This window comes from Enhydra lutris, unplaced genomic scaffold (genome assembly GCF_002288905.1).
Source record: "Enhydra lutris kenyoni isolate GAN:26980312 unplaced genomic scaffold, ASM228890v2 scaffoldscaffold21, whole genome shotgun sequence".
Taxonomy (NCBI): Eukaryota; Metazoa; Chordata; class Mammalia; order Carnivora; family Mustelidae; genus Enhydra; species Enhydra lutris.
This window is the reverse complement of record NW_019154105.1, coordinates 35,843,991-35,868,016: the sequence shown is the minus strand read 5'-3', so window position 1 is coordinate 35,868,016 and position 24,026 is coordinate 35,843,991. Positions and strand designations below refer to the sequence as shown.

The following is a 24,026-nucleotide window of genomic DNA, read 5'->3' as shown; positions in this document are numbered from 1 at the left end:
CTCCTATTGTTCTTCAGGCCACTACTATGCTAATTCCAGACATTCCACATTGAGGTAGCTTCAATATTTAGAAAAGTCTCCCTCTGGCTTCAACTAGTTAATCTTAGTTGTAATTTAGTATTCTTTTAAATATGGTACTCATTCCACTTACGGCATTAAGCTTTTGTAATAAATGTAAATGAATGTATTATAAATATGTTCTAAATATGTTGAGCTTCTAGATATAATGAATTTTTACTGATTGGTAAACATAATGGAAAAATTGGAAGTATTTATAAATTTCTTGCTGGATTTTGTTTGTGTATGTTTAATATGTAGGCTCAGGTTTAATTTTAAGTTTCATGAGATAAAAGTATTAAAAGTAGCTGGTTATATTCTCACTGATATGCAGCTAAAATTGCACAAGGTTGAAACTTACATATTTGATAACAGTGGGCACAGAGTATTTCCTGTTTATTATTCTGCAATAAATTATTAACCTGAAGAGCAGAAGATTTGCTTCTAGATAGAGAAGGTATATCTTTGAGTCAGCTGAGTATGGTGTAGAAGGAAATTAATTCAGTGCATATAACCAGTGTTATTTCTAAAGTGAATTATAATATACTGTTAATGAAAAAATTAAATTAGGAAACCTCTACTCAATGATTTGCCCAGTTATGAATTAGAGATTAGGTTGTGAATTTTTCTGTTTTTTGACATTATAAATGTAGTTTTATATGTGAAATTGATTATAAATATCATTGCTAATAACTTTTAATGGGTCTGCCCATCTGCACATGCGTATTTAAAATAAAATAGCCTTTTTTTTTTTTTTTTTTTTTTTTTTTGGGACAATAAGTTAGTTAAAGCTAGTTTAATACTGTAACATCCTTGAGTTCCAAGTTTGAAACTAGAAATTTAGTGGAAATGTGAGCTTCCATTTGCCATGAAGTTGCTGAAATGTTTGAACTAAAGAGTGAATGAATAGGATACTGTCTTCCAGGAGGAGATAAGATTAGTGAAGGGGAAAAAAAAATAGATTAGTGATGATGGTGTGCCAATATAGATTATAAGAATAGTTTCCTTCCTTCATTTTGGTCTGGTAACACTATGTACATGGTGTTAAGATTTATATTTCTGGGGGTGTCTGGGTGGCTCAGTGGTTTAATAAGCCTCTGCCTTTGGCTCAGGTCATGATCTCAGGGTCCTGGGATGGAGCCCCGCATTGGGCTCTCCACTCGGCAGGGATCCTGCTTCCCCCCCCCTCTCTCTCTGCCTGTCTCTCTGCCTGCTTGTGATCTCTGTCTGTCAAATAAATAAAATAAAATCTTTTCTAAAGATGAAATAAAAATCTTTTTCCAGTGTTGAAAAGATTGGACCAATTATTTTATTTTTTAAGATTTTATTTATTTCTTTGACAGAGATCACAGGGTAGGCAGAGAGGCAGGCAGAGGTGGGGGGGGGGGGTTGTGCAGGCTCCCTGCCGAGCGGAGAGCCCGATGCGGGGCTGGATCCCAGGACCCTGAGATCATGACCTGAGCCGAAGGCAGAGGCTTTAACCCACTGAGCCACCCAGTGCCCCAAATAAATAAAATCTTCTTAAAAAAGGATTTTTGTTTCTGTATAAGATGTTTAATATTTTTAATTTTTAAAATATTTTTATGAAAATTTTTATTTTATAAATATTTGTTTGTATTTACATATTTTCTTAAAAAAGGGAAAAGAGGGGTGCCTGGGTGGTCAGTGGGTTAAACCTCTGCCTTCGGCTCAGGTCATGATCTCAGGGTCCTGGGATGGAGTTCCGCATGGGGCTCTCTGCTCAGCAGGGAGTCTGCTTCCCCCTCTCTGCCTGCCTCTCTGCCTGCTTATGATCTCTCTCTCTGTCATATAAATAAATAAAATCTTTAAAATAATAATTAATAATAATAATAAAATCTTTTTAAAAAAGGAAATAAAAATCTTTTTCCAGTGTTGAAAAGATTGGACCAATTTTTTTTTTTTTAAAGATTTTATTTATTTGAGTGAGAGTCAGAGAGAGCACACAAATGGTTTGGGGGCGAGGGAGGAAGAGGGAGAATCAGACTCCCCACTGAGCAGGGAGCCCGATGTGGGGCTTGATCCCAGGACCCTGGGATCATGACCTGAGCCAAAGGCAGATGCTTAACCAACTAAGCTACCCAGGCATTCCAGATAGAACAAATTTTTGTTTTAAAATCAAAATGCTGTAATGTCCTTGAGTTACTGAAATTATGGCATATGGTTATTTTGTATCTTTATACTTCAAATTCATTCAGTGGTAGAAAATATGATAAGAATATCATGGTTTTATCTATTAGGAAGAAATGTTTGTTGTACATAAGCCTGGTATGCCTGTCTTCTTTGACCAGCTTTGTATTTCAGAGGGATGCTGGTTAGGTCTAAGAATAGGTTTGTCATGATGTTAATTGCATATTCATTCAGTGTGAGACATTTCAGGTACTTGGGGTGCTCTGGTAAGATAGATACTGAGCCTTTTAGGGAAGGCCAGACAGAGAAGGAAGAAATTATAGAAGTGTGGTCAGTATGATGAAATAGGAACATACAGGGTGCTGTGAGAACAGGATCAGGAAGAAGTGGTATGGGAACTAAGACTTAAAGAATTAAGTAGGAATTAGCCAGGAGAAGAGGGCATCAACATGTGTTACTAAGAGAAGAAACAGGTATGAAAGGCCCAAGGGAGGGGCGCCTGGGTGGCTCAGTGGGTTAAGCCTCTGTCTTGGCTCAGGTGGTGATCCTAGGGCTCTGTGATTGAGCTGCATTGGGCTCTCTGCTCAGCAGGGAGCCTGCTTCCCCCTCTCCCTCTGCCTGCTTCTCTGCCTACTTGTGATCTCTCTTTCTCTCTGTCAAATAAATAAATAAAATCTTTTAAAAAAAGGCCCAAGGGAGAAAAATTTTTCTTTCTTTTTTTTTTTTAAGATGATGTGGGAGATGGGCTGGGACAGTTCAGTAGTGCAGACTTACATAAAGGGAATGAGAAGTCATTAAAGGGCCTTAAGTAGAGTAGTGAATCAGTTGTTTTAAAGGGCACTCTTTATTTCAGTGTAGAGAATGGATCGAAAGGAACCAAAATGAAGTTATTAAAGTCAGTGGATTGTTTTAGTAACCCAAGTGTAGGATGATGGTCTTGTTTAACGAGTTGGTGATGCTGTGGATTGAGAGTAGATACCTTTGTGTTTACTCTTGTAAGCAAGAATTAAAAAGGATCAAGGCATGGATAGATTCCATTAGTTTTAGGTGTTTTGAAGTCATTGGTAATTTGAAGTTCTTTTTTAGCATATAATTTAGTGTGTAATTAGGTGAAGAAGTGATTTACAGGTAGTATGACAAATCCCATCACAAAGAGAGAAGTGGAAGCTGTCTGCTTAGCTGCTTTCCATAAATAGCTTAGATTTAGAGCACATATTAATGAGTCAGTTTTTGTAGAGTACTTATTGTTTGGCTTGGGGCACCTGGGTGGCTCAGTTGGTTAAATATCAGACTCTTAATATTGGCTCAGATCTTAATCTCAGGGTGGTGAGTTCAGTGCCACGTGGGCTCCACTCTGGACATGGATCCTACTTTAAAAAAAAAAAAACAAAAAACAAAAACAAAAAAACCATTGCTTAACTTACAGTACTTAATGTGTTAAGTATAAAGGAGTTTTGACTTAGGTGATTATTATATATGTGTCAGATAAAATAACAATAGGTCCCCCCCCACACACACAAAATAGTAATATTTGGTCCTTCAGAAGCTCGTAAGTAAGATCTGATGAACCAGATTTCATTTCATGGTGATCTGTTAGAGTCAGTATTTTCATTTTGTTCGTTTCTTATCCATCCTAAGACAAATAATGAGGTGATTAGAGACTCAGAATCTGAAATGAGGTTGTGTAAGTTCGTGTATTGTTCTGTTGCTAACTTGTTACTGGATTTTTGGATAAATTTCTTAAACTCTAAGCCTCAATGTCTCTTGAGTGCCATTGTCTTTCAAATATATGTTGAATTTTTTTTTTTTAAGTCTGAGAAAACAATTTCTACAGAAAATTTAGGAGCCAGCCATTTACTACTAAAATGCTTCCATATACTGATTTTGTTTACTTTGTCCTTCAAAGCTGTCCTGCATCCTACTTGACACTGAATAAATTGCCATTCGCTATCTGTATTAATTTTTATTTTATGTTACTTTACCTAACTAGATTTTAGTCTGTGTTGTAATTGTCATAGCATGGACTATTATTGTAGGTAAATTGTAAACACCTGGTAATTATTGGATTTCTTTAGGGGCGGAACATTTATTAAAAAGTTTTTTAAAAATGTATGTCAGTGACAGCATTCAGCTTACTGAATGCTTTATCTTTCACACCTTCCCTTCAGCTAGGCAAAATGATGGTAATGTAAGTATGGACTTTTTATTTTAATCTGAGGATTTCATTTTCTTGTAGTTATACTTGAACTATATGAGTTTTATTTCTGTTACTTAAAAACTCAAGTGTGCTTTATATTCTAGGTCCGGTTTATCACTAAAATATGGCATCCTAATATTAGTTCCGTCACAGGGGCTATTTGTTTGGATATCCTGAAAGATCAATGGTAAGAGATTTTGAATTCACTTTCTTCCCTCTCAATGAATTCCAAGGCTATGCTTAGAGTGCTAAACATGTAATTGCCTCAAAACATGAGCATATATTATACTTTCTCTTATTTGGGCTGTAATTTAAAACTTTATGAAGTCTCAAGTACATGATCAAAAATGTGTTGGGGTGTCTGGGTGTTGCAGTTGGTTAAACATCTGACTCTTGGTTTCAGCTCAGGTCATGAGCTTGATTGAGCCCCACATCAGCACTGCGCTAAATGTGGAGTCTGCTTGAGGTTCTCTCTGCCTCTCCCTTTGCCCCTGCCACCACCTCTGTAAAATAAATCTTTTTTAAAAAAAATGTATGTTAGAATTGAGATCACAATCATTATTTAAATAGTGACTTATGGGGCTCCAGGGTGACTCAGTCTGTTAAGTGTCTGCCTTCTGCTTAGGTCATGATCTCAGGGTCCTTGGATCGAGCCCTGCATCAGGCTTTCTGCTCAGTGGGGTGTCTGCTTCTCCCTCTGCCTCTGTGATTGCTTTCACTCTCAAGAAAATAAATAAAAATCTTTAAAAAAAAAAAAATAGTGACTTATTAGGTTATGTCAAAGTTAGCTTTACATCTTGAAAAGTCTTGATTTCATTTATTTTGGTAAATTTGGTTCTTTCCTGTCTCTCAAAGATAACTGTAAAAGACTAGAAAAATAAGTATTAAAGTAATCAGCTCTGATTTGGGTGGAATGTAGGCAACAAAAATGTTAAAAATTGTGTTAAGTGAGCTTAGTTAAGGTTCTCAGATTCAAAGAAAGGAATACCTTTATAAGTGATAATCTTCATTTGCATAGCACTTTATAGTGCTTTCACATGTTTTGTCTGATTTGATTTTAGCAGCAGCAGTGTTTAAGAGTTAGTTCAAATCATGACTCTGCCATTTACTAAACTGTGGTCTTGAGCAAATTACCTAACCTTTGTGCCTTAGTTGTCCTCATCTCACAAGATGGGGTTAATACCTACTTCATAGGGCTATTAAAAGGATTAAATTAATTGTTTTATGTAATTTTCTTAGATTACAGCCTGCCATATTCTAGCAATATGAATGGAAGAGAAACTAAGACAAGAGGTATATAAAAAAGATGTCAGAGTGGGTGAAAACAGTAATAAGCTATGTGTTTGATTTGTTAAGAGAGGGAAAGAATGGAACCTGAACAAGGTGAAACAAATGACAACATTTACTATTTGGGGAATTTGGTTTATTTAGTAATTGGATAAACAGACAAGAATTGTTGGTTTGGTTTTGCTTTTCCATTCTAATAGCACATCTGAGTAAAGCCTCCTCCCTTGGTGCATCTCTTGGGGTCTAGTTTCTTGATCTGTATTCCATACCCTTAAACATTGAATGGTATGAAATAGAACTAATTTTATTCTGTCATTTTTAACTTGTGACCTTTCATAATTTGGAGGTCTCAGTGTTTTTATCCATAAAAAGTCATCTCAAAGGCCCCTTATAATAGTTAGAACATTCAGTGATACTAATAAATATTTGCAGACATTGTACTTCTTTCACTTGGTTTCCGGGTTCCTCGCTTCTCCCCTTTCTTGTGCGCATTCCCAGGTTTCTTAACTAGTTCCTCCCTTGTTTCTAGGAGAGTATCTTGGGGCTAAGTCTTTACTTCTGCTACTTTTCATGTATAGTCACTTCTCTGGTATGCTTATCTGATTTTAGAACTTCACTTTTTAAATACCAGCAACTCATAAATCTATCGTCCTTGGACTCCACACTCATATGCTGCTACCTGCTTTTAACATCTGTACTTCAGTATGTATGTAGTAGACATCTCAAACTTAAAACATGTTGAAAACTCAACTGATATACTCCCTAACCCAAAACCTGCATCACTCCATTTAAGTTACTGGCAACTACATTGTTGGAGTTGCTTTGGTCAAAGCTTCATCATGATCCTTGGTTCTTGTGTCTCTGGTACCCTGTACCCCATTTGCAAATTTTATTGGTGAAACTTCCAAAATCTTAGCAGTTTCACCTCGCCCAAGTCACATTACCTCTTTAACCTCCCTGCTTCTGAATTTGCCCTACTCAGCAGTTCTCAGAGTGATACTCTTTTCCCTGCTCCCCCCTCCCCACATCCCTTTTCAAAAACAAATACAGCTCCAGACTAAAATTTCCCACTGACTCCCCTTTTTGTTCAGTTAAGCTAGCAGTACTACCACTTCTGATTATCTCTTCTGAAGTTGAAAGATTATGGTGTATATGTGGACAGAGAACTTGGTACTGTTGTACTGAAACACTTTTTGTCAACTGTTCTATTAGGCAGATGTGAAATAGCTGAATTTTAAAATAATTGAAATATTTTAAAATGTCAAAGGCAGGGGCACCTGGGTGGCTCAGTCAGTTAAGTGTCTACCTTCACCTCAGGTCATGATCCCAGGGTCCTGGGATTGAGTCCCACGTGGGGCTTCTTGCTCAGTGGGGGAGTCTGCTTCTCCCTTTCCCTCGGTCTCTCTCCCCTCTGCTTGTGCTCTCTCTGATGCACTCTCTCTCTCAAAGAGATAAAGTCTTTTAAAAAAATAAGTGAGATGAGATATACATGGATATCCTAAGCCCCTCTCCCCGATTTATTGAGGTATAGTTGACAGTCAGTGGATATTCATGTTTTTAGGCTTCAGACCTGGAATTTGGTAAAGAAAACTAAAGGTTAGTAATCCTCAGAAAAATAAATTGACTAAACATTGAATAATTTGAGATAGGTGTGCTAGAAAACTGTTTTGGTCTTTTGTGAATATATACAGCAAGTTACCTTTAATATTTAACAGCTTTTTGTTAGTATGGTTTATTAACTCCACAATGTGTTCTGTGTGGAAACTATCTTCTGATGTTTTTCCACTGACACCTATTATGACTGCAGGTGTCTGTTTACCTGAGGAAATAGAAGAAAATGACTACACATAAATATTGCACTCAGGGGGCACCTGGGTGGCTTGTTCATTAAGCATCTGGCCTTCGGCTTGGGTCATGATCCCGGGGTCCAGGGATGGAGCCCCGCGTCGGGCTACCTGCTCAGTGGGGAGCCTGGTTCTCCCTCTCCCACTCCCCCTGCTTGTATTCCTTTTCGCTGTCTCTCTTGTCAAATAAGTAAATAAAACCTTTAAAAAAAAAAAAGTGCACTCAGTGATACTGTCCTTCTAAAAGACATGAACAGGGATTAAGAGAATACCTAGACGGTTAATAAGCAATGTTCAGCATCATTAGTCATTAGGGAGGTGCAAATTAAAATTACAATTAGATACTACTACATACTTACAAATAGTTCTCATGCATTGATGGTAGGAATGTGGTTCAACTACTCAGCCAGCAGTATCTACCAGAGCTAAACATACATCTTTGATATGGCCCAGCAGTTCCACTCCTAGGTCTATATCCAAGAGAAATGAATACATATGTCCATCAAAAGACTTGTTCGAGAATATTTGTAGCATGTTTATTCAATAGCCCATATACCTGTCAATAAGAAAATGGATATATAATGGAATAATTGTCCAGTGAAACACTGCAATAGTAGTTTTTAAAAAAGCATATTGACACAAACAACATGGCTAATTCTCTCACAGACATATTAAGTGACCAAAGCCAGACACAAAGGAGCACATACTGTATGATTCTGTTTTTATAAAATTCAAAATGAGCCAAAACTATTTATGGTGATAGAAATTAGGATAGTGGTGGGGGTGGATGAGGGTTTTGTGAAAGGGAATGCAAGAGTGAGGTTTTTTTTTTTTGAGTGCTGAAAATTCTCTATATTTTGATCTATGTGATGGTTACATGGGTGTATACATATATAAAAAATCATCCAGATGTATAGCATTTAACTCTGTTTGTTATGCTTTAATAAAAAGTTATAACAAAAAAGCTGCCGTACTCTTTTAAGTAGCAGTGTTTTGAATAAACATCAATTATATGGATGGTCTTCTGAAGATCCTTAACAGAAAATCAACAGTATTGACCGTTCATATAGCTGCTGTATGTTTTGGAGGCTCTACTGAGTCTGTATGCATGAATATTTAATTAGCCATTTTAACTGTGTTTATTGAGGTCTTGGCAAAACTAATTTACTGAAGATTTGTAAGGTACATCATCCATTGACATTAAAATTAGCTGACACATTTTGAAATTCCATATTCCTGTTTACCTGTTAGGATTTGTTTTTTACACATGGAATCCTAAAAAAATCTTAGTGCATTATGAATTTAGTCAGTACTATGTAAAAGGAACAATAAATAGAATGAGAGATTGGATTTCTACTGTGTACTTTCTCACATTACTAAATTTAGGTTTAAAAATTAACGTAGATCAGTCAACATTCACATTTAAAAAATTTTTTTTTAAAAGATTGTATTTATTTGAGAGAGAGAGCATAGTGGGTGGGAAAGCGGGGTGAAGCAGGCTCCCTGCTGAGCAAGGAGCTTGAGTCAGGGCTTCATTCCAGGACCCTGGGATCATGACCTGAGCCGAAGGCAGCCGCTTAACTAACTTAGCCACCCAGGTGCCCCCTAAAACATATACATTTCTTTACACTATCAAAGATGTTATAATTTCTATAGTATGTAGAGTCAGAAGACTGAGTTTTGTTTTAATAATAATTTTATTACAACTGATGATAAAAATAATGTCATTGTTTACCATTAATTTTTTTGTCCAGCTTAAAACTTTGCATTTAGGGGTTTTTTTTCTCTCTACCATTTTAAAATATTTATTTATTCATTCATTTTATTATTAAAACCATTCCCTCATTTTTACCTGCACTCACTCTTTCTGTTTTGTTTTTTAAGCTGGGGGTGCAGAGCGGGAGAGAATTTTATGCAGACTCCACATCCAGCATGGAGCTCAATGTGAGGCTGGGTCTCATAACCCTGAGATCATGACCTGAGTCCAAATCAAGAGTCAGACACTTAACCATCTAAATCAGTTCATTCGTTCATTTATTTATTTATTTATTTATTTATTTATTTATTTATTTTAAGATTTTATTTATTTATTTGTCAGAGAGAGCGAGAGTGAGCACAGGCAGGCAGAGTGGCAGGCAGAGTCAGAGGGAGAAGCAGGCTCCCTGCTGAGCAAGGAGCCCGATGTGGGACTCGATCCCAGAAGGCTGGGATCCTGACCTGAGCCGAAGGCAGCTGCTTAACCAACTGAGCCACCCAGGCATCCCAGTTCTTAGTTGTTTTTTTTTTTTTAATTTTATTTATATTTATGTATTCTTTTGAGGATTTTAATATATTTTTTGACAGAGACAGCAAGAGAGGGAAAACAAGCAGGGGGAGTGGGAGAGGGAGAAGCAGGCTTCCTGCCAAACAGGGAGCCTGATGTGGAGCCCAGTCCCTGGACCCTGGGATCCTGACTTGAGCTGAAGGATAACGCTTAACAACTGAGCCACCCAGGCCCCCCCCCTTTTTTTTTATTGAGGTATAGTTGATTTACAATATTAGTTTCAGGTGTCATTTAGATTTCTTTTTAGTCAACTAATTCTTGATGGTTTATAAATACCTCCCCCAGTATTTCATTATGAAAAATTTGAAGCATACAGAAAACATACCTTTTTCTCATTGAGATTGTTAAGAATCAAATCTAAGATTTTTCCTTTCATATTGAGAGCAAACTGTCCCTTTCAACATGTTCATCTTTATTACCTTAGTTTCTGATTTTTGAAGTTGTAAGTCCAGAGGTCTATAATAGTTTGTGTCCTCCCAGTAAAGACTGTAAATAAAATAAACTAAATAAAAGGTAACTGTCAATAAAAGAAGTAGGAAGTATTTGTAATACAAACTCACAAATCTCTAAGGGAAGAGCTTCTCACTTTAAGAAAAGTTTTTAAGGATGCCTGGGTGGCTCAGTCAGATAAGCATCTGCCTTTGGCTCTGGTCCTGATCCCAGGAGTCCTGCATTGGATTCCTTGCTCAGTGGGGAGCCTGCTTCTCCCTCTGGCTGCCCTCTCCCTGCTTGTGCTCTCATGCGTGCTCGTGCATGCGCTCGCTCTCTGGCAAATAAACAAATAAATCTTCAAAAAATAATAAAAATAAAAATTTTTTATTTTTTAAAATATATATAACATAAAATTTATCATCTTGGTTTTTTTAATTGACATATAACATGGACATCTTCACTGTTTCAAGTAAGTGTATAGATGAGTATTGTTAAGTATATTCACATCATTATGCTACCAGTCTCCGGGACATTTTTTTTTTAGAGCAGTTCTACATTCATAGCAAAATTGGGAGGAAGGTACAAAAATTTCCTATATACTCCCTCCCCTGCACACATAGCCTCCCCCATTATCAGCATCCTCTATCAGAATGGTACATTAGTTACACCCGAGGAACCTGCATTGACCTATCTCAATCACCCGAAGTACTTAGTTTTTCTTATGGTTCACTCTTGGTGTTGTCCATTCTATGCATTTGAACAAGTGTGTAATGACATGTATCCATCATTATGGTATACAGAGTATTTTCACCCCCCTAAAAGTCCTCTGAGCCCTCACTCTTCATCCTTCTTTCCTACCCCTTCCCACTTTTTCATCTTTCAAAACTGAAACCATACTTATTAAATAATAACTTCCCATTCCTCTTACCCTTCTAGCAATGACAGTCACCATTCTACTTTCTGTCTCTGAATTTGGCTTTTCTAAGTACCTCATGAATCATACTTTGTCTTTTTATTCCTGGCTTCACTTAACATAATGTCAAGATTCATCCATGTTGGGGCGCCTGGGTGGCTCAGTTGTTAAGCATCTGCCTTCAGCTCAGGTCATGATCCCAGGGTCTTGGGATCAAGCCCCACATTGGGCTTCCTGCTCAGTGGGAGGCTTGCTTCTCCCTCTCAAACTCCCCCTGCTTGTGTTCCCTCTCTCGCTGTGTCTGTCAAATAAATAAATCTTACCAAAAGGGAAAAAAAAAAAAAAGATTCATCCATGTTGTAACAGGTGTCTGATTTGTCTTTCTTTTTAAGGCTGAATACTATTCCAGTGTGTATATATATATACACCACATTTTATTTATTCATGGCTTGATGGAAATGAGTTACTTCCACCTTCTGGCTATTGAGATTAATGCTTGTTATGAACATGGGTGTACAAATATCTGCGTCCCTGCTTTCATTTATTTTGGATATGAACCTACAAGTGGAATTGTTAAATCATATGGTAATTCTGTGTTTAATTTTTTTGAAGAATTGCTATACTGGGGGTGCCTGAGGGCTCAGCTGGCATCTGTCTTCAGCTCATGTCATGCCTGGGATCAAGCCCTGCATCGGGCTCCCTGCTCGGTGGGAAGCCTGCTTCTCCCTCTTCCACTCCCCCAGCTTGTATACCCTCTCTCGCTGTCTTTCTCTCTCTCTCTCTCTCTCTTTCTGTGTCAAATAAATAAAATCTTAAAAAAAAAAAAAAATTGCCAAATTGCTGTAATTGTTGTTCCATTTTGCATTCCCACCAGCTGGGCATAAGGGTTCCAATGACTCCACATCTTCACCAGCAACTTTTGTCTTTGTTTTGTTTTGTTTGATAGTAGCCATTCTAATGGATGTGAGGTAGTATCTTGTTGATTTCTTTTTCTAATGATTAGTGATATTAGGCATCTTTTCATGGGCTTATCAGATATTTATATATCTTCAGTGGAGAAATTTTTAAGTCCCTTCTTATTTTTTAATTGGGTTTTTGTTGTTGAGTTACAGGAGTTCTTTATATATTCCAGACATTAACCCTTTATCAGATACATGATTTGCAAATATTTTATCCAATTCTTTGGATTGCCTTTCACTCTATTGTTTTTATCCTTTACAAAGGAGGTTTTTCTCTCTACACAGTTAACTTTGATGTAGTTGGACCACTTTCTCTATTTTTTCTGTTGTTGCCTGTGCTTTTGATGTCCTATCCAAGAAATCATTGTCAACTCCAATGTCATGAAGCTTTTGCGTAAATTTTTGTGTTATATACATGTGTGAATTAGGTGATACATTTTAAGCAAATAACTTGGTCTAGTTCAGAATGTTGTGGAATGATATCACACTTGCTTCAAAGTAAGGGATAATTGCTTGATATTTTATTTTTTTTTTTTTTAAGATTTTATTTATTTAACACACAGAGAGAGAAATCACAAGCAGGCAGAGAGGCAGGCAGAGAGAGAGAGAGGAGGAAACAGTCTCCCTGCTCAGCAGAGAGCCCGATGTGGGGCTCGATCCTAGGACCCTGAAATCATGACCTGAGCCGAAGGCAGAGGCTTTAACCCACTGAGCCACCCAGGCGCCCCTGATATTTTATGAGTGGCACTGAAAGTAAGCTAAATATACTAGTTTATCACCTTAACTTTATGTCTAGAGAAATGGATAAAAATTTAAGTCAGTGAGTAAAGCTGACCAGAAGGATATTGGCAACAATAAGAAAAGCAAGTCCAGCCCAGAATGGTTTGACTTGTCTTAAAAAATGGAAAGCTCATCTTTCATTTTGTAAAGTAAAAAGAGAAAAATGTGATAGGCAGATATGTAAATTTCTGTAAATTACATGATTAAGATAAAATACAGATTATTTTTAGCTCCACTGGTTTTTATATTTTATTCAGAAAACATCCACTTTGCTTTTGTCATGCAGCATGTTCTTAACTGCGATATTTTCCTGTTTTGATTTTCAGGGCAGCCGCGATGACTCTCCGCACGGTATTATTGTCATTGCAAGCCCTTTTGGCAGCTGCAGAACCAGATGATCCACAAGATGCAGTAGTAGCAAATCAGGTAAGGTAGCTGCTTTTGAAAGACTTCCTTATATTTACCTTTGAGTCTCTACTACTGTAATGGTCTGTAGTATTAACACATGTGCGTAGTTCTGTGGAACTAAATCTGGAGGTGGCTTTCTTTCTTGTGGTGAGATTATTTTGTGAGATGTAATAGTGAAAACTTTATTTTTATTATATTAATTGGATATGTGATAGATGCTTTTTTAAAAAATATTAATGGAAATTTTCAGACGCACAATGTCAGAAGATTATGCAGTGAACACTGATATTCCTACCTACATCTAGATTCTGTGATTGACATTTTAGTATACATGCTTTATCATACGTGTATCCATCTGTCTTTCCCTCCATTTAGTGATAATCCCTCCCTGGTGAAAATTTTTTGTAATTGCATAAATTCAAATGTATTTCTATGTTATAAAAATAGAGATAAACGTGTACATATTTTACACTAGTTACAGAACAGCAGTGAACGGTCACTTGATCCTCTTTCACATTTAAGAGAACTGAAATCTGGGTGCTCAAAACACTCTACTGGAACTATGGCTTTTATGTGCACAAAAAACAAAATCCCTGAGAAGCCATTTAATGGTTTTTCTTCAAGTAGAACTCTCCTTGGAGGATCACAATTCTGAGGTTCAGGTTGTAAAACATTTGCTCCTTGTTCTCCCTGACCTGATGATAATTTTAACCAGCTCCTGCTATGGCTGAAGTGGCACGGTAAAAGTTACCAAGGATCTTATTATAATTGCCAAATGGAATAAATATTTTTCAGTTCTGATCTTTCAGTTCTGATCTGATCTCCAAGGCAGAGGTCAGCAAATTAGAACTAGAGTGGCTATTTTTGTAAATAATGTTTTATTGGAATACAGCCACATTCATTTGTTTACCTCCCAGCCACAAGTGGCAGGGTTGAGTAGTTGCAACAAAATCAGTATTATCTAAAAGCTTAAGGTAGTTATTATCTGGTCCTGTGAGAAAGTTTGCCCATCCCTATTCTAAGCCATTAGGATTTACTGAGACTTTTTTTCGCCCCTCCACCTAAAATTTTTTTCTTCTCTTGACTTCTGAGTTACTACTCTCTTCTCATCTTGGTAGTTGTAGTTGTTTCTTCTTAGTTCCTACAATTATTTCTCTTCTTTCTCCTTTTAAATATAGTACCTTGGTTTAGACATTGTTCCTTTTATTTTCCGTTGCATAGTCACTTGGATGATCATACCCAGACTGATACTATCACCTGACAGTTGAGAAAATGTTTAGGCTTGACCTCTCCCTGAGTGCAAGAGCCTATTCAGAACTGGATAGTTCTATATGAATGTTTCATGGCTACCTCAGTACAGCATTCCCATACTGAACATAGAATCTTAAATCCTGCGAACTTGTCCATCCTTGTTTGATACCATCATCAGCTTAATTAAATATCTAAGCCACAGACTTGGAATACCCTGTGCCTCCTTTTCTCTTGATGATTCTATTCCCAGTATCTCTGTCATCATACTTCTCTGATTTGCCTTAGTTCACATTTTAAAAAAACTTCTCAGGCACCGGCGTGGCCTAGTTGTTTAAATGTCTGCCTTTGGATCAGGTTATAATCTCAGGGTCCTGGGATGGAGTCTCACAACAGCCTCTCTGTTCAGTTGGGAGTCTGCTTCTCTCTCTCTCTCTCTCTCTCTCTCAAATAAGTAAGTAAATAAAGTTAAAAATTTTTCTTATTTAATTGCTCTGATAGCTGTGCCTTCCTTGGCCTCTTCCTCATCCTGTCTTCTACATTGTTGCCAGTGAGCTTTTTAAAGTACAAATCTTACTTTACTTTACTACTAAAAACCTATTAGAAGCTCTGCTGTCACCTACTTGGAAATCCACATTCTTTAGTTTGCAGAGTCTTTCCATGATTTGAACTGTCTTCAAAACCCAGCTTCATCTCATAAATTCTTACTGTTCCTTGGACTTCTGCTTTCTCAAGATGGTATTCATTTCTGCTGGTCATTTCACCCAGTCTGCCATTTTCCTCTGCCTGTTCCTCTTAGTAAACCTATTCCTTTCCCTTGAAAAGCTGTTCACTCCTTATTTTATATATATCTTCGTTAATACATTCTACTGTTGTTTGTCTCAGTGTGCTTAGAATTAGGGTTTTACATGCTGTATGTATGTGCTGTTCATTTGCTTTTGGTAGTCAGAGGCATGGCTTGAATCTCAGCTTTGATTTCCTGTGGAGTTCTGAGCCTTAAAGGCTGAAGTTGCATTTAGAACTTTCCTCTAGCTACTAAAACAGTTCAATAATTTGACTTACTTCCTCGTTAGGAATTAACAAGGTAGAAACTAGATTTTTCATTTTAATATATAATAGAAGCTGATCAGTCTTAAAATAGTCAATACATGTAAAATACTTTTAAAAGAAATATTAAAGTGAATTGGACAGTTATTTTAAATTTATACTTAGTTAAGTAATGTTGGTTCCAGAGTATTTAAGAATAAATTTATCTCTTCTAATAAGAATGGGAAGTTTTACCTTTTAAAAGTACTGTATCGTGAGTTCATAAACATCTCAAAACATGCTATAAAGATTGCATATCAAGACATCTGGCTGGCTCAGTTAATGGAGCACGTGAATTTTAATCTTAGGGTTGTAAGTTTGAGCCCCATGACAGGTGTAGAGATTACTTAAAAATCTTTTTTTTCCTCTAAGTAGGCTCCATGCGCATCATGGGGCCTGAACTGACAACACCGAGAACAAGAGATGCATGCTGTACCAACTGAGCCAGCCAGGTGTCCCCAAAATAAAATCTTTTTAAAAAAAGACTTTGCACATGGTATTTCCTTAAATCATTGCATACTAATACACAAAACAGCAGAGTCTAGTTGTATTTTTTTCTGAGCTGTGGTTAATACAAAAGTCAGTCACATTTGTTAGTTAATGTCCAGTTTTAGAAGCAAATGATTCAGTTTGGTTGTATAGTGTTTGACACTGCAGTTTGGAGACATGTCTGCACCTCACTTCACTTCCTTTCGCTTTCTGTTATTTGTATCTCTTGAAATTGGAGATTTAAGTTGATAAATATAATTGGTTTTTTTTTTTTTCCTTGGTCAGCACTTGTGAATCACAGCTTCAGGTCAGACTTCTTTTCTTGAGTGACCTCATTTGCAACAGAAAGTTGTTGAATCAATCACATTTTTTTTTTTTTTAAGATTTTATTTATTTATTTGACAGACAGAGATCACAAGTATGCAGAGGCAGGCAGAGAGAGAGGAGGAAGCAGGCTCCCTGCTGAGCAGAGAGCCAGATGCGGGCGGGGCTCGATCCCAGGACCCTGGGATCATGACCTGAGCCGAAAGCAGAGGCTTTAACCCACTGAGCCACCCAGGCGCCCCGAATCAATCACATTTTAAATGTGAATTACTTTTACTTAGAAAAACCAGTTCTTAGGTAATTAAGTATTGAATATTGTGACTGCATTTTCATGTCTTTCAATGTTTTTCTTCATTATAGTACAAACAAAATCCCGAAATGTTCAAACAGACAGCTCGACTTTGGGCACATGTGTATGCTGGAGCACCAGTTTCTAGTCCAGAATACACCAAAAAAATAGAAAACCTATGTGCTATGGGCTTTGATAGGGTAAGTACCAAAAGGCTTGCTTATTTTGATACATTGATTGATTTAAAATTATTGCTGCAAATCCTTGGCTGACGAAAGTGGTTCAAAGATACTCTGAATCTAATTTTGTTAAACTTTATTCTGTTATTACAATCAGTGATTTTTTTCTTCTCCTTTTGCTAATTCCAGTCATTGGTTAGAAGCTTTTTATGCACTACAAATACAAGGCAACTTTAAAAAAAAGAAAACAAGGTGTGCTTTGTCAATATATAGTTATGATTCAGTATTTTAAAAATATTTTGAGATTTGATTTTTTTGTTGTTGTTCCCTTTTCTTCTCTACAGAATGCGGTAATAGTGGCCTTGTCTTCAAAATCATGGGATGTAGAGACTGCAACAGAATTGCTTCTGAGTAACTGAGGCATAGAGAAAGCTGCTGATATAGTCAAGCTTGCCCCTTCTTGAGGAGCATCAACATCTGTTATTTTTAGGATTCTGCATAGATTTCTTTTAAACTGGCATTCTTGCCTAATGATGTTATCTAGGCAACATTGGAGACTGAAAAAAATCCCTGCTCTGTAAATAAAGCTAATTAAACGTCTGTGTAAATTTAAAAAGGGGAAATACTTTAATTTTTTTCTTAATAGTGTAAAAATTCTTTGAGCTAAGCTAAAACCATGGAAAAAACATGCTACTTTAGTGTTTAGCAGTGTACCAAGACTAGCAAGAGTTTGCTTCAGGATTTCGTTGAATAATTAAGATAATATTTTGAGTGTGTCAGGGCCATTCAAATTGTTGGTGTTTGCATCACAGCTACCTTAACTGTTTTTAACATGGATCCTCTGTGCCTGTGAATTTACTTGCATGCTTGTACTTGACTTCTTAGAATGGGTAGCTGAAAAGACCACCATTTTAAGCATTTGAGAATTATTAAATATGAGATTTATCCAGAATTGAAGATGGTGACCTATTCAGAGCCTTTTTGTCCTTGTCAGCAGACTGGGACACCATATCTATTTTTCCCCCCTCACCACACACAGCGAATATTCCAGTAGTAAATTTCTCTCTTTGGTGGAGAAATGTGCCTCGGGGCAATATCCCTTGCTCCATATTTAGGTCGTAAATTTGGAATGTTTTGTTATAGTTCTTCACTCTTAACTTTCCTGTGTGAGTAATAATGTAAAAATGGAGCTGCCAATTTTGTTCCTCTTGCAAAAACAATAAATACTTGATGTTGCAGTATTCCCCAGATTCGATGAAAGAACCCAACTTAGTTTTTCAGTGAATTTGACGTCTTTCTATTTTTAAACTGATGAGATTTTCTTTGAGAACTTGCAAGGATGCAATCAGCTGTTGGCAGTTTTTTAGACTAATTTTGGCTTCATAGAGGTTGCTTTAGCAGGTCCTTTCCCAGTCACTCTTGCTTGCATTTGCCCCTGTTGATGCCTGAAAGCTGTGTGGTGTTTTATTGTACATACTTCAGATACACATAGGAATAGAAGTGTGTTATAAATCTAGCTTTCTTTATGATGTTTCTGATAATATGAGAATTGAAAACTTTACCTTTTCTTGTACATAGTCAGACTTTCTATTCGTATTAAAGTTACATTTCATTCTAAGTTCAAAAGTTTGAAAATTGTTAGTTTTGCAAGCTCAAACACTAATGTGACCATTTTATGAAGGCTGAAATGGATTTATGCAGGCAGTTCTATACATAGAAACACAGTTCTTATTAAATTTTCAGGACCAATGCAAAATAAGAAAAATGGAATGGAATGAAAATGAATGAAAGTAAGGCTGTATATTGGAAGTCATATTATAAAAGGTTTGCTTTCTTCAAGTGTTATTTATCCTAAATTATAATCATTAAGTGTTTGGAAAATAGTTTTGAACCATAAATTCAGTATAATTTCATTTGACTTCTCAATAATCTTAGAAGCAATAAAAGAACCATTATTAACTATATTGTAATGTTAAAGATGTGAAGGTTCTTCCAAAAACTTGTAAGGCTTTCCTAATTAATAGTAAGCTCTTGTAGTTAATATTATTGCATACTAAACACAAGTTGCTATGTTTTTTTCCCCTATATATTTGCTTAAGCATAAATTTCTTTGTCACCTCTTTTAATTGTTATAGTTTAGTTACTTTCTAAGATGCCAAAGGAAACAAGATTTTTTCTTTATTTATTTTAAATAGCTAAAACCTTGTACTTTTCTTTATATTTTGAAGTAAGGTTGGGATTGTGTGAAATGTGGACAGTTTTGTTCCACCGTTGGTTAGATTTTTTTTTTCTTTCTTTTTTTTTTTTTTTTAAGTGGAGGGTTGGCTTGGTAATACTTGGATTATTTTAAATATCAAACACATCTACCCAATTTACTATTTGCCTATATTATCAGGGTATATTTAATTGTCCTGTGGTTAGACAAAAGAGAGAATAAACTCAGAGGTTACTAAGGTCAAACATTACCTACTTAGCTCTTGGAGGCAGCTATACCTTTATACCTTGCCTTTGATTTTTATGCACATTAATGCCATAGGTAATCTCATCCAACTGCAATCAACATGTTCAGTGCCCAGGAAATTGAAAAGTACAATATTTGGTATAAGAGGTTCTCCATAATTCATTTTCATTTCAACAATTTATTTACCTCATTTACATTAAATGTGATAATCCCTCTTGCCTTTCTGGTGCATTTCCCACTGTCCTCCTGTTTCTTGTTTTTTACTTCTCTACAGATAAATGTATTTCCCCAAACATAAAAACTAAGACAATTGCTTTTTTTTCTCTGGTCTTATGGGTTTGGGAAAAGGACACTAAAACTGCAGGTCTAGAGAAAAGGTACCCTGGTGGAAATTATTTTTATAATTCTCAATTTTTGTGATTTGTCAGTTGTAAAGACCTCAAAAATTATGGAATATATATATGTGAAAATCTTATTAGGGCAGGCAGATTTGCTAGAGGTCACTGATATTTCCAGTAGGTTTTTATTATAATTGGGTCTATTTCCTGGGTATGTGCCCAACTTTTAAGAGGACAAATACTTAGTTGTATAGTATTTCACTACAGATTACTGAATGCACGAATAGCGATTTGTCACCCAAGTAAGTATACAGTAGGTGGTATATCAATATTTGAGAACTTTGTACTAATTAGATTCTCTGAGTTAGCTCCCCAAAATATTTGGAATTGTGACTGTGGTTTACTTAAATACATAATAACATTCAAGTATATATATGTTTGGATTCTGGGTATTTTGCTTTTGAGGAGAGTAATCTATGAAATGAAAGTAAGACTTTTTTTTCATTTTGGAGGTATTTCACATTTGTGATTGTTGGTGGCGCTTAAAACTATGCAAAAATAATTTTTTAAAGTATCTGTAAGAAAGAATTGGCAGTTAAAATGGATATTGCTTATTTATGCACTACAGAATGCAGCATATTGTGTTACTGTTTAGGTTGCTTATCAATAAGTTTATCAATGTGAAAAGCAGATCCTGGCTATAAGTGTATGCCTGATTTGAGCTTTTAAAACTCTGCAGTAGGGGTATGATAATGTTTCCACAGTACTTGTAGCAACACAGGAAATAAAACATTTTTGTTGTTGTTTTAAAGATTTAAGATGAGTTCGGGCAGGGAAGGGTTGGAGCCAGGTATACTTTCTTGTACATAGATGGAAACAATGTTTGGATATGATAAAGGAAGCCATCTGTTTACAGTTAACTTTCTTTCATGGACTTTTACAAAATGATGTTGTATTAATCACTTTTTCTAATTCAAGAAATTTCAATTCCAGGGTACAAACCATTGGTTTAAAAAATTTGCATTTCCATTCCTTTAGTACCAGTTTAAAATAAATGCTTAACATCAGCTGTTTGCTATCACTGGGGAAGAAGGCAACTTGGAGTATTTACTGATAAATAGCCTTTTTCCCAAATGTTACTTTTCTGCGGTGTCTAACATATAATGTCACATGTTCTATTTGCACTGTTGCAATATGGATCAAAAATCTCATGGCATAGGGATAGGGAAATGTTAGTCTCTCCCTTGTCCCATTTATTCTGTTAACTGCTTTATTGGACTGATCTACCCTCATAAACCTGTGATCATCACCTAAATATAAGTTGTGAATGTGTCACCTTTTGCTTGGTTACTTCAACCATGCTGCTATATATAATCAGGTGTGGCACGGTTTATCAGTTTGGTTCTAGGGGGTGAGTGAATACAAATCATTGCACTGTGCTGTTAAATGATCCTTGTGTGCTTGCTGTTACCTACTTTTTACAGGCATCATAATAAAAGCTAGACTATTTCTTTGGGGGGAAAGAGACTTATTTAATGTAATTTAAAGACTTTTCCAATAGAAAATGAAATACTATTGAAAATAATATCTATTTTTTAGCTTTCAGCAATTGATGGTGCTTTGTTGTGGTGTCTGCTGGAAGTCTACTGCCATTATAGGGATTCTCATTAACCTCACTGAGAAAGAACCTTGCTTGTTAGCTTCTCTAGATCTCTATTCTAAATAATCTGTTAGTGATGATAAATTCTGTAGGAGGGTCTATTCTGAGCCATTAACTTCCTGTAAGGGGAAAATGGGAGGGTTACCAGAAAGACCATTGAAGCAGGGTGGGCTATGGGTGGAGGGTTGGGTATTTGTCTTGAGAATTAAAAACTACGAAACACTTTTGTACACAACTGATTTTTTAAAAAATAAACACATTTTTAAAGATGTTGAATTTTTTTTCCCCCCCTTACTGGGAATTCTTAAAAATAAATGCCTGCATGTTTTCCCCGAAAATGGTTTATATCTTCTTTCTGGGTACATCTAGGTAGGCGGTTAAACTTCAGCATTACTTTGAGCAAGAGAAGGAAGCAAGTAGATGTGTCTCCTAGACAAAGTTCATAGTAACGAGCATATGATGATAAATGGGATAAATTATATTGGATCTTTGAATTTTAAAATTCATTGAAACTTTAAAGTTACTAATTTGAAAATAGAATATTATTTGGCTAAGTTTAGTCTAAGTACTCTAGAGTGAATTGGTACTGAAAGTAATGTTTATCCTGTTTTCATATATGTGCACAAATCATTCTGGAAAGGAGGGTGACTATTCCCATGGAAAAGACTCTTGAATTGTTTCAGAAAGTCCTGCATTACTAACCTTGGATTACTCCCTGCCTCATAATTATAAGAGGCTATATCGGTTAAGATTTGTACTGATTTTTTCACATGGCAAAACTGATTGTTACTTTATGTCTCTAGGGCATTCATAACCAGCTTTCAGCAGACCTATGACTTTTCTGCTCCTGACTGGAATACCAGTATGAAGTGTTCTTTTCATGGAGCAAGCTGGATCTTTACCTATTAAGTCAAGAATAACAGATGGAATTCAAGTGAGCTCTCATACCAAACCCTAGGAAAAGGATGGTCAGATTTAAAGAGTAGTAAACACTTGGTGTATGTTTTGTTTCAATCGTCAAAGAATTAAAGATTTTCAGTAAAATAACATGAATTCTCCAATGCCTTTTAGGAGTATGTCCCACAGTAATACACTATCCATGTGTTCATGTTGTAATGTTCATTTTCCCCATTTAATTTCAGTAAAAAGACATTAAAGCACAGCTGTATTATTCTAATCTTCCTATTGTAAATTACCTTTTAATAAGATACAGAACCAAAGTCAAGAAGACCAAGCTGTTTAGTCAGTATATAGTATTTGTAGAGCCTTTTAAAAATACACATAGGTAAAATAAGACAAATTCTATAAAACTGGACAACATTTGAGAAACCCAAAGTATATTTTATTTCTTACAGAGTTAATATACCTGATACTTTCTCATTTCCAGCATAAAGGCTTTGCTGCATGTACAGAATATGCCTAACTGGATTTAAAGGCAACTAGTAGGGCCTTTTCTTCACTCACACAACTAACATACAGCTCTTTAATTATTGTGTTTATTCCTCAGTTCATTTTTAATATGTGAAATATATATTCCTTTTTGTGCACATTGTTATTTGCATTATATTGTTAGATGAATGACCTTGTGTCCTGAACAATATTGAAGAACAAGAGTAATGGCATTGACATTGCACTGGTGTCTTCTAATCATATTTATAGAATTGTAGAATTTTAAGGGAAAAGGAGTTTCCAGGCTCGCTCTTTTTTTATATAGAAAATTAAATGACTTGGATACCTTTTTGTTTTTGTTGTAGGAACCCCATCATATTAATTTATATGTGGCTACTAAACTTGGTAGTGTTTTAAGACATATTAATGCTATTCTTGTTTTCCTTAAAAATAGGAAATATGAAGGGGTCATTTGCAAGCATGAAAAGGAAAACCAGTTCAGGTGGGAGTAAGGTCTTCAAGGAAAGTGTACCCAAACCAGTGAAATCAATGGTATGAATTGAACAGAATGTTTTGGTAAACTAGATCAACTGTATTTAAGGTTCCATGACTTCTGTTAAAGTTGCTCTACATGCACCAAACATACTATTTTCTGTTGTAATAATAGAACAGATAGTGTTCTTGATTTATGGAGCCCATAGAGAATAATCTTTCAAACCACAAAATCTAATGGGCTCTAAAAACCATTTTATTCCATTTGTTTTATTATTTTTATCTTAATTTTTTATTCCATTATAGATACTTCAGTTCATAATTGAATAATGTTATACTGTGTATATGAGGTGTAGCTCCTTTCAGGTTAACTTTACTAAGATGTCATGACATAGAGATAAAATCAAAAGGCAAAATTTTTATAAAGGAACAAATGTGGGGCACCTAGCTGGCTCAATAGATAGAGTATGTGATTCTCAATCTCGTTCGGGGTCATGAGTTCAAGCCCATTGGACATAGAGCTAACTCAGAAGAAAAAAAAAAATTCAATAGTCTGCCGAGGTGATTATTAGCATGGTTGATTTTCCTTTTTAAAAAAATATGTTTTCAAATTATAAACATGCATTTTTAACAACCAGAAGCAGTGAAGGGTTCATAATGGAAAATCTATAATCTTCCTACTATAGTAATAATCCATTGAGAAAGTAGCTTTTAAATATTTCT

General features: G+C 35.8%; 1 protein-coding gene across 1 annotated transcript in view; it reads left to right on the top strand.

Annotated features, from left to right (window-relative positions):
- LOC111149276 (ubiquitin conjugating enzyme E2 K) overlaps nt 1–21,754 on the top strand; it is a 74,268-nt gene extending 52,514 nt beyond the window's left edge. Inside the window, 4 exon segments of the mRNA XM_022506252.1 lie at nt 4,507–4,589; nt 13,267–13,366; nt 16,856–16,984; nt 17,308–21,754. Of these exon segments, the coding sequence (XP_022361960.1) occupies nt 4,507–4,589; nt 13,267–13,366; nt 16,856–16,984; nt 17,308–17,382 (387 nt within the window). The 3' untranslated portion in view covers nt 17,383–21,754.
- Nucleotides 21,755–24,026: the final 2,272 nt, after the last annotated feature.